This window comes from Callionymus lyra, chromosome 15, assembly GCF_982586985.1.
Source record: "Callionymus lyra chromosome 15, fCalLyr1.hap1.1, whole genome shotgun sequence".
In the NCBI taxonomy this organism is placed as follows: Eukaryota; Metazoa; Chordata; class Actinopteri; order Syngnathiformes; family Callionymidae; genus Callionymus; species Callionymus lyra.
In genome coordinates, this window is record NC_141832.1 from 20,908,402 (window position 1) to 20,919,380 (window position 10,979).

The 10,979-nt window shown below is 34.6% G+C and overlaps 1 protein-coding gene across 2 annotated transcripts; it reads right to left on the reverse strand.

Moving 5' to 3' along the window:
- Nucleotides 1–1,539: 1,539 nt before the first annotated feature.
- tspan4b (tetraspanin 4b) lies at nt 1,540–10,979 on the reverse strand. Of its 2 annotated transcripts, XM_087809887.1 has the most exons (9): nt 10,751–10,979; nt 9,098–9,164; nt 7,158–7,227; nt 6,895–7,086; nt 6,743–6,817; nt 5,642–5,737; nt 4,664–4,777; nt 3,656–3,739; nt 1,540–2,423 (listed from the first exon to the last, which is right to left on the reverse strand). In XM_087809887.1, the coding sequence occupies exons 3-9, from the start codon at nt 7,224–7,226 to the stop codon at nt 2,355–2,357; spliced, it is 699 nt and encodes a 232-aa protein (XP_087666013.1). In that variant the 5' UTR covers nt 7,227; nt 9,098–9,164; nt 10,751–10,979; the 3' UTR covers nt 1,540–2,354. The 2 variants fall into 2 exon arrangements, with proteins under 2 accessions (XP_087666013.1, XP_087666012.1); XM_087809886.1 differs by lacking the exon at nt 9,098–9,164.

Sequence of the window (10,979 nt, forward strand, 5' to 3'; positions counted from 1 at the left end):
CTGGATTGTGAACTAATTTTACATGACACAACTGTGTGCGTTTGTGTGTGTCTCTCTTTGTGTTTGTGTGTGTGTGAGCCTAGACTATAGATCTGTCTTTAATCTTGAACTCTGTCTCTGGCGTATGTTTGAGGTTCTACAACCTGAAATGTCTGCAATTTGATTGAATTAAGCTTTAACAAACACATTGTTTTTACATATTACAGTTTAATCTGCCCTCTAGACTATTACACAACCCTAGAAATGTAGGTTTCCTCAATAATTGTGTCATGTGTCATTGACATTAGACTAAGTATGTGTGCATCTCATGACTTATTAGTGTCAATCAGTAGAACTCATTTTACTCCCTGTTAAAGTGAAATATTTCTTACAAATAAAGTGCGGGTTAAGGTTTTAATTTTGTTGTAACGGTTGACTTTATTTATTTGCTCCAGATTACACTATTCCATACTCCATTGATATGTCAGACTTGGAGATGAATATTATATTAATATATGATAATAATAGAAATTTAATCACAATATCTCAGAGTCAAATATATGTCTCAACATTACTAGTTATCTGTCATCCGTCGTGTCATTAGCAACTACTGAATATAACAGACAAAATAAATATCTTCTCCACCGAATTAACCACCAAAGATTTGCTTAACTAACACTTGCAGAAACAGTTTGTAGCAGAGAGTATAGCGGAAGTAACAGACCCAACACAAAACATTATACACCTGATGAGATATGAGCAAATGATGCAGACTAAAATGTCGGCAGACTTACATCATCAGCTCACTTCCCTGCATCCCTGATGCGGGAGAAATTCTCAAGATATTTCATGTTTCGTAAGTCTCTTTAAAGTTCGGCTTCTGCCGGAGATTAAAGCTGCCCACGGTCCGTGACAAAACTTTATGTTCAAAAGTGGCCTCCTCCTGCTCTTGCTTCCTCCTTTGAGGGTTTGAATGAACTTTATTAACAAATCACACATTCTCTTGACATCATTGTATCCGTGGATGTATTATAACCTTGATGACATTAAAAAGATGTCAAATCCAGTACAGTAAAGCCTTTATTTTTTTGAAAATCTAAACCTTATGTTTCTGGTCTGCTCATGTTGTAAATGTCCGCGGCTAAACACATAGCAATAAATAATCCGGAGAGTTTGGTCGAAAATAAGTTCAAACATCTGTGCGTGGAGAATGTCTTCACGCTTTTTCCTAAAGGGCAGATAATGCGAAAACCCAACTCACTCACATGTTTCAAATGTTGAAGTTATTACTTTAGCGGTCACGAGAGCAGAGTTCATGATGATGTTATAACGGCTTCACTCCTTCTCCAGCCAGCTGTAATCACGCCCACTTTGTTTATACAATGAGTCCCTTGGAGGTGGGCTTGATTGTTATGTGTGTGTGTGTATTAATGTATATTATTTCAGTTGAAAGAGAGTTTTCTACAAACAGAGACACAATAGAGGCCCAACATCTATTTAAGAGACACTTAAACAACACATTTTTTGCTCTTTAATTTCAGCCGACCATCCAAATTGAACTGAAGCATGAGAGGTGGAGTTTAGAACAAGTGAAAGAAAACTGCATTAACATTTTTTTTAATAAAGATTAAAGATGATTACTATACAAGAAATAAACAACCCCAGTGTTTGGTTAAAAGTTGTCCTTACATTGTTTGTGTGCGTGTGATCGTCTCAGTCACACATCTAAGTTTAAAAACAAAATATGCAAAAAAAATCTCTAATCTCAGTTTTACATTTTTTATTATTAACATGCTACAATTTCTCAACACAGAGTTTAAAAAATGTGTATTAAAAATGACTTTATACAAGAAAAGAACATGAAAAATCATACAGAAAAATGTTTTCCAGTTAAGAAGATTGTGATAAAAAAAGCATAATCTTTGTGATGAAATTCAATTTACAGAGATATTATAAATACAAACATTAGTAAACTGGCATTTAAATCTAACATTGTTATGATGCAACAACATGAAAACTGAACTAAAAAAGACAATTATCCATCATCCAAATGAATGAATAAAGATTCAGATTGTTGAAAATGTCAAAATAAAAGCATGACAGCTTGATTCCTCTGCTCATGTGAATTCAATGTAATGTTGCAGGAAGTTAAAACTTGGCTTAAATATTTAAATACTAGTGACGTGAATTACTTTCTTTCGTCTTTTAGAGCAAACTGTTTGTGTTCCTCCGACTACTGAGACCAAACAATCCTACATTTATCAGTTCAGGGATGATTTTAATGTGATTTAATTCTTGTTATCATGGACAGCTTCTGATTGGTGGTGATGTAGGAGGAAGTGTGTGTTAACTCCACATATGTGTGTGTGTGAGGGTCAGTGCAGGTACTTCTCAGCACATGTGATCTGGCAGTACATCAACATGGAGAAAACCAGAGCCAGAATCTGAGGAGAAATGAAATGTCATGTGTCAATCTTTAAATCATGATGCATTTCCTGGAAGTCCTAAAGGAAATTCTGGCAAAAAGAAATCCTCATAAACATTTCTATTTTTTTAACATTAGAAATGTGTATATTTTATATAAATACACATTATATATTGATATTTTTAGAATATAAACGTCAATACAGTTTTTTTTCTCTCATTTGTTAATTCTTTATTTTATTTAATTCCTATATTTTTTTATTCTTCTTATGGTGCGAGTGCGTCTCATTCCTGTGCGCGGAATATCAATCTTTTACGGCCTCGCTCACTCAATCACTCCCGCTGGTGTTTTATTTGAGTCGTCAGGTTCGGAGCCAAGAGCAACATTTGAGATTCAGCTTTTGTCTCGACGAAAGCGTCGCCGGCGCTTGTTGCTGAACCTTCGCAGCTGCTCACCATCAGCTAATGAAAGCAGCTGTTCGTTTTCAAACTCCGACTCCAGGAGTCACTTTGTCAAGTGTCCGAGTCGACACTGAAGGCTTTATCTTTTGTATCGTTTTTTTCCTTTTTTCTTTAACTTTTCTGTCGTTTTCTGCTCATGTCTGCATCTACACGTTTGTCTGTGTGTGTTGGTTTCGGCTTTAAGGACATTGTTGCGTATTTTTATCAAACATTTACGATTGTGTTCAGCTTTCTTTTTTTTTTAACCCTTTCTGAATCCAAACTGAATTTAAAAAAAGGTTTTAATGTTCTTTTTTGTTGAACAATCTTCACGGATTACATCCACATATTAAAGACCTTTTTTTTAAAAAACAAATCTTAGTGAGTGTAAAGTAGCAAAATTCACTTTTAGAAATGTTTTTATCGCAGCTTAAACTTTATGTTGTTTGTATAATTAAATAATCTTATCTTATTATATTTATAAAGAGACAAGCATTTGAGCCTTTTTTGATTACAATTGTTATCACAGTATTATCTTTATTTTATATATATTTATTGATATAAATTTTCTATCACATACTCGAGGGTCGAGGGGTGGCTGGAGAAAATCCCAGCTAGTTTGGGCAAGAGGCGGGGGGACACCCTGAACAGGTTACTAGTCTGTCACAGAGAAACACAACCACGACACACATGCTGGAACTCAACCCACAACTACAACTTATTTGAATTAAACATTTGTTGTTGTTAAAAACCTAATAACAAGAAAATAAAAAGAGGTAAAAATATGTTTAAGACAAAAGGATGACGATACCTGCACGACACCGATGCAGACTCCAAACACCAGGACTGATGGGATGTTGTCCAGCAGCCACTGACGCGCCTTGTCGTAACACGGCTGTACAAGTACATTAAGAACAGAAGGGATGCTACGTCAATTATTACAAATCTATTTTTTTTAATCATTTTACTTTCCACTTACATGAGCATTCTGTTAGTATTTTACTAAAAGTATATTTTTTCTTTGTATTTTCACAAAAACAAAGAAAAAGAAAAGTACAAAATGCATGGTCTTGAAATTAAGACTGAAAAACTGTGACATGCTGCCAGAAGCAATAAGAGTAAAGTGTCTTGCTCACAACAATCTCATCTGGAGCTGGGACTGAACTCGCAACTTCTCTACCATCTGAGTAATGACACAAATGCATATTTGTGATTGAAATACTAAAAAAAGAAACTACTTTTTTCTAATCATGTAACATGCTTTACAATGTTTTTATTTTAATCTCAGTTCTTTATATTCTCTCATGTTTTTTCTCTTTATGTTCTTGTTCTTATTTTATTTTGATTTATTTTTTATTTTTTATGAAAAATTTCTGTATTTTCTGTGGCTATTGGAAAAAAACAATTTCCCGAAGGAGACCTCCTGAGGGATCAATTAAGTTTTACCTTACCTTACCTTATGTCCTTCCTACACTTTTCCGACGACTGAATCTGCTCTAAAAACATGATGCAAATGACTATTTTCTCTGCACACTCTCATATTTTCTTCCTCTAACCTACTTTCCAGGTGAACATTTGGCTTTGATTCGCTGCTCCATCCTGCAGCAACATTCTTGTGAGCTGTCGAGTTATGACTCTTGTTTGTGTGATGCATCGGGTTCTGGTTTACACTTTTATGTGCACGTGAAGCCAACGGTGATGATTACACACGTTTCGCGGAAACCTTTTGCCGCGACCGCTGGCATACGTCAACCGTTATATATCGCACATCTGGATCCGTTTGAGCTTCATCGTGAAGTCTATCTCTGAGGGAACTGACCTCACTCCACCCCTCCACACAGTGGTCCGTCCCCACGGAGCAGCAGGACGACGGCAGCGTTCCATTCAGGACCTCATACCAGTCCGTCTTGTTGGTCACACCGCAGCATTTGAACTGAGACACACATGAAACAATTAATAAATCAAACAACATTGTTATCCTTTTATTTCAAACAAAACTATATATTGTTTAAAATAATAATAATCTAAATAACTATGAATTATTCCTGCATTATTGCCTACCACCCATTAACTCCCTGACGTTCTGGCTTTAACAAAGACACAGTTTCTTTCAGTAGAAATCACTAAAACCTTTACAACATCGTTGGATATGATTTATTCGTTTTTTTTCAGTTGTTATAATCCAGTAACTGTAACTTTACCGCCCAGGAACACATATAATAAATGTTAGACTGTTGAAAAATTGACATCTTTTAACTATATTTTAAATCTCCAGTTTAATTATAAACCTAACATTATTTATTTGTCACTTTGCTACAAAATAAATGGGGGGTAAAGATAATTAAATCGGTTCTTTGGTCACATTGTGTCCAATTTATGATGTGACGAAAGTCAAAGAAACATTGAGTAAAGAAATCACATTCTTTCCCTTTAATACATTTTCCAGCTGCTACTTAAACTTCTCTGGAATCATTCTGTTGTGTCGTTTCAGTTTCATCGTCCAGAATATGTTAAAACGTTTTCCATTTTGCACCGACCTCCCCTGCAGGAAGCCCTCGTAGACATATCGATTGCCATCTTTGGAATCTGCTGAGTCGACTAAAATGTCTTAACTGACTTACACTTTGTTATTAATAATCAGGATTAGGGTTGAACTACCAACCCAAATAACAAAAGTTATCGGAGTCAAAGACAACAATTTAAAATGACTGCTCTTAAAGCAACTGGATTATAATCTACTCTAATGTAAAATTTGAAAGAAAAAAACCTCCTCCTCTCGCCCACTGTTGCTTCTCACCATTTTCTGTACGTTGTCCCAGGATTTCTTCAGTCCAGGGTCTGAGTGATAAATGTTCATTCCATCCCTTAATTCATCTTGAGCTTTAGAGTCCATCTTGAAAATAAAGGTCATAATATTTGTCAGAAATGTCTTTATGTCGATGTCGTGTACTGCCTAAGGAACTACATGAAGTACGATGTTCACAGTTACGTGGACATATCAGGGAAAGTCGAACAACATCTTGTAAGGTTTGACTCATAGATCAAAATCTAAAAGTTTCTATTCTAAACTAATAAATGCAAACATTTGTCCATGAGTGATTGAATTCTCTGTAGCAGTTCTGACTCATAATACCTCTCTCTTGACATTCTTGTTTATTGAGGGATTGTTTATTCGTCTTTCAATTCTCTTAATGGCCTCAACTCAAATTACTCGTTTTTTTTTTCTTTATTTTTCTGCCACAGCGAAATCTCCCCTGTTCCAATGTTCTTCTCATTTTAAGAACATAAAAGAGTCCAAAAATAGTTGTTATTTTAAAGCAGTGACAAGTAACATTTAGATTTTTTTGGGGTATTTTCTGGTATAATTAGTTGAATTTTAGTTTAAAATGAGATAAAAAAAAACTTTTATGAACTCTATTATTTTAATGCTCTTTAATGTCACTTTTTCTAGACAAGTAGCTAGAAACAATATTTTTAGACGTACATATTTTTGCTTAAAAATATATTATGACATTAAAATAATCACACCTGTTTATTGTTTTGCTTGTTTTTATTATACGGTTATCATTTCATTTGTTTTTAACCACAGTAATAAATTAGTAATTATTTCCTCTATTATCTATAAATTATTCAATCATGTCATTAAATCATACTTAAACTCACAAAATGACTTGTTTGATCTCTACTTGTATCTTCTATATTGTTTTTAAAAAATACTTTGTTTTAATAATTAAATAAAACGTCATGTTTATAACATATTATAGTTTGTTTTTTTTCAGCATTAAGGAAACATTCATTTTTAAATGTATTTGTTGTTTATAATAAATATATATATATATATATATATATATATATATATATATATATATATTTCAAGTTGATGTGTTTGTGAACTCACCTGGTCTCTGAAAATATGAATAACCAAAGTGAGAGTGACTTCGGTCAGAACCAGCAGCAGGAGGATGACGAAGAACTGCAGGAGCGAGAACATGTTTAAAGGAGGATAAGATGGAGTCCAGATGAGCATCTGTCGCGTCGCTGTCGTCTCACCATGAACAACAGGCAGCGCTGCTCTTTCAGGGCTCCCAGACATCCCAGGAACCCCGTCACCATGGTGATCCCCCCGGCCACCAGCAACAGGTTGGCGGCCGAGAGCGACGGGAAGGAGAGAGGCAGCGACGAGAACTCGGCCTGCGTGAAGGACAGCCAGACCCCGACGCCGAACAATCCACATCCTCCCAGCTGCTCGGGAAACAGTCACTCGGAGGTCAGGTGCAGGACGGTCACATGACTCGAAGGGGAAAAACACTCACCCAGAAAATGAGGTTGAAGATGAACATCAAGTACTTGACGCAGCATAAACACCTCCGAGACACCGACATCCTGGAAGAGACATGTGAGGATATGAAAGAACTGTTTCGGAAAACTTAGTTTGAACGGTATACTAATAATAATAATATTATTATTATAATAATAATAATAATAATCACAAATTAAACTCTAGAGGTGACTCTTCATGGTGAAATATACAGTATGTCTGATATATATTAGTTGCAATTGTATAATGTAATGTGTATGAAGTCCTTTCAGATGGAAAAAGATCTAAGTTCCATTTTCTCCCAAAATGTACTCACATTTTTTTTATAATTTCAATTTCTTTAGTCTTTTCTAAGTTAGCTTGGCCCAAATAAACAATGTGAAAAAAAGCTGCACACTTCCCAACTTTCTTTTTTATTTCCCAGTTTTGTTTTAATTTTATTACCAAAATGCTCTTTAAATAACATGTTATCTCAAATTGAAAATCATTTACTTCTATGTAAATTTCATTTTAAAAATCAATATCATTCTTAATTAAAATAATAATAATAGTCATGTGTGTATATGTGTCTTGCTTTTCCTAGTTTTATATTTGTACTATAAACAAACTATTTCCTTGTTTACCTGCTGCTAGAATGATCTGCAAAAGTTTCTTACTTAGTTTCAAGCTTAACACGATCACAGCCGAAAGATTAGTTTGATTAATTCAGTGCTTTCTTCTCCTGGAATCTGGACATGAACCAGGAAAACCTCGAAATCCCAGGTGACGTTCTTTGCATATCCCAGAACAAATCAATAGCTATAGCTTGTATTTTATTTTGTTTACTGAAGAGTTGTCGTTCAAACCTGGTGACCTCACAGGTGTCAGCTGACCCACTTCCCTTCTGTCCTTGACTTGATAACAGACCGAGAAGGTCAAGGTCACTCACGGGTCCTGAAATCCTGTTTGTTGCTTCTTATTGGACTACTTATGTAGGAGAACCACAGAACTATGGTAAGAAAAAAGAACATTAACTTTATCTTTGTGTTCCTACCACGGCGATAGAAAAAGTGTTTCACTGTCTTCAGCTGTCAATCAATCAAATGGATTGATTGGGATTAGTTATTTATCTGACCTTTATTCTATTATTATTATATAATATTATAATATATTAGATAATATATAATCATAAGCTTTGGAACAATCTTCCTCTCTCTTTGCGCTTGATGGATCTACTGACTCCTTCAAAAAACATCTTAAGACGTTTTTATTTGTTCAGGCTTTTCCTTGATTTTCTGGAACTCCTGTGTTGTTCTCAGTATTATCTTGATCTTTAAATTATATACTTTATTGAATATTGTTTTGATTGTTTAAGCGCTTTGTGACCCTGGTCTAGAAAAGCGCTATACAAATAAAAATTACTTACTTACTTACTTACTATTAGATTTTGAGTCAATTCACAATAACTTGAATTCTCGTTTTCCGTCAGGGTCACAGAACATTTAGAAAAAGAAAACAACTTTGTCCAATCAGAGAAACAAATCAGAAATGATGCGTTCAAGTCAACAAATGTTCACTATTTTTAGATGAAACTCATCACTGGATATTGAGATTGTGAGTAAAATGTGAAAATCCCCATAAATAGTAAAGCAAAGTCTAAGAAAAACTGATTCAAAAGTGATTTAAATCCATTGTATAATGCTTACAAACACACTGAGTTTGAAGTGGCCCTCCTACTCTAACTACTGACCCCACACAGGAAGTCAAGCTGCTGACAGGAAGGAAGTTCCCTTCCCTCTTCTACAGAACTAATTATACTGCTGGAGGAATTTCCCAACACGACAAGGACGCCTGAGTCAGGAGCGCTCGAGGACTAATCTGGTCACGTATGTTCCATGAGAACACACATGTGACACGTTATACATTCATGCTCTTGTCTCAAGTAACTATGGTGACCTTTTAAGTGGACGGCTCAGGGAAGAAACTTGCTTCACTCCTCCAAACTCGAGTTGCTGATAAGGAGCTGATAAAGAAGAGGAAAACAGATGAGTGGGATGTGAAGGGAACTCATGTGAAGGATAAGCTGGTCTGAGGTCAGTGAAGAGGTCGTAGATCACTGGTGAGCAATTACATTGGCTCAGGGGCCACATTGTATACTGAGAATGTTAAAAATAAATAAAAAAGATAAAATAGGAATAAATAAAAGGACAACTTAAATAGGTTTAAATTTTACTATGATTGTATGTCATTTTTCTCTCAATTTTCATTTTAAAATTCTATAGAAAAATGGTATAATTTTACATGTTAAAATTGAAAAATCCAATCCTTCTCATTTAAAAAAGGTGTTTTTATGACATTCGCAGATTTTTTTATATTATATTTAATATGAATTCGTTTTTTTGTTTTTAAAACATAGATATTTAACATGTTTTATGTAGAGTTGAACTAGTAATAACATGTTTAAATAGCCCTTAGAGACATGTTGGTCATAGATGGCGTCAAGGGGCCACAATTGGCCCCTGGGCCGCATCTGCTCAGGTCTGTTGTCGATACATCAACTTCCTCTTAAGATTAAAATGCATTTGGAATTTATTTTTTTTATAACATCTTTGTTTTATCTTCCTCTGTTGGTTTTTTCAAGTTTCAATTCAAAGGGCGACACAATAGTTTTTAAAATGACACTAAATAGGTTTCATCACTTGATCAACAATCTTGAGTTTTTGAACTTTGTTGGGCTTCAGTTCTGTTCAGGAGTGATTCAGATTTATGTTTGAAAATATAGAAAAGTAAAGGCTCACATTACGATCATAACAACTTTTTTATATGAATAATAATCCTAGAAATCATGGCTTTGAATAAATTCACATTTATTGATGTTGTTTCATGTTAAAGAGCTCAACTGCATCCTTAAGTATTTGCTGTATTATATAAATATATAATATATAATATATAATATAAGTTTCATACTTTCAAAGATCTCAAAGCCTTCAAAGTTATTCAGGTGAGAAATCTTGCTTTTTATAATCACAGATAATAAAAAATTTCCAGCAGAAAAAAAGCTTCATTATGATAAATATGAATCACAAATTAATCTCTGGAGGCGACCTCACATTATGTAATACTGATCTGAAAGCAGCAATTAAAAGTGAAGAATACACTGTAAAGAAGATCCAGTTTATAGTTCAAAGTAAAATCCAAATGCATGAAAAACCTTGTTCTTCATCAAACAGCTAAAATAAAATTCACTTTAATATCCTATATTTTTGCTCAGAATAGTTACTTTGCTTTTGAAGAATAAACCGTGTTGGTTTAAATTCTCTTATCAAATGAGGTCAAACTTTAAATCTTGACTTTATTAAATGTCCTCAGGGAAGAAGGTTTTCTGCAAAGGAGAAATATTCATCTGTCAAAGCAGGTCACGGTGTAGCTCAAAACCGTGCAGAGAAACTTCGTTTTGAAGTCTGAATGTAAATCCTTGTGCAAAATAAAAGTCATGATCTCAGCCTGTGATCTCCACATGTGACCACAGAAGAGACGCTGCTGAGAAAAGATTCATTGTGTTGAAGACGTTTCTTCAAAATGAATACAAAGTCATGCAGAGAGTTTTACCTGAAGCTGATGAGTCTTTCTTCTGTTGTTTCCTCCTCCGTTCAATCTTTCCCTGAGCTCCTTTTTATTCCTCAAAACTTCGACTGAGCTGCGAATTTCTCACCTTTCCCCCCCAAATTTTACTTGTCTTCTTTACCAGATTCCAAACTTTCTGACTTCATGTATTTTTCCATGTGGGAATTCTTACCCTCCTCGGAGTCCTCAATGCTTTCCAGATGTCCGACTTTCT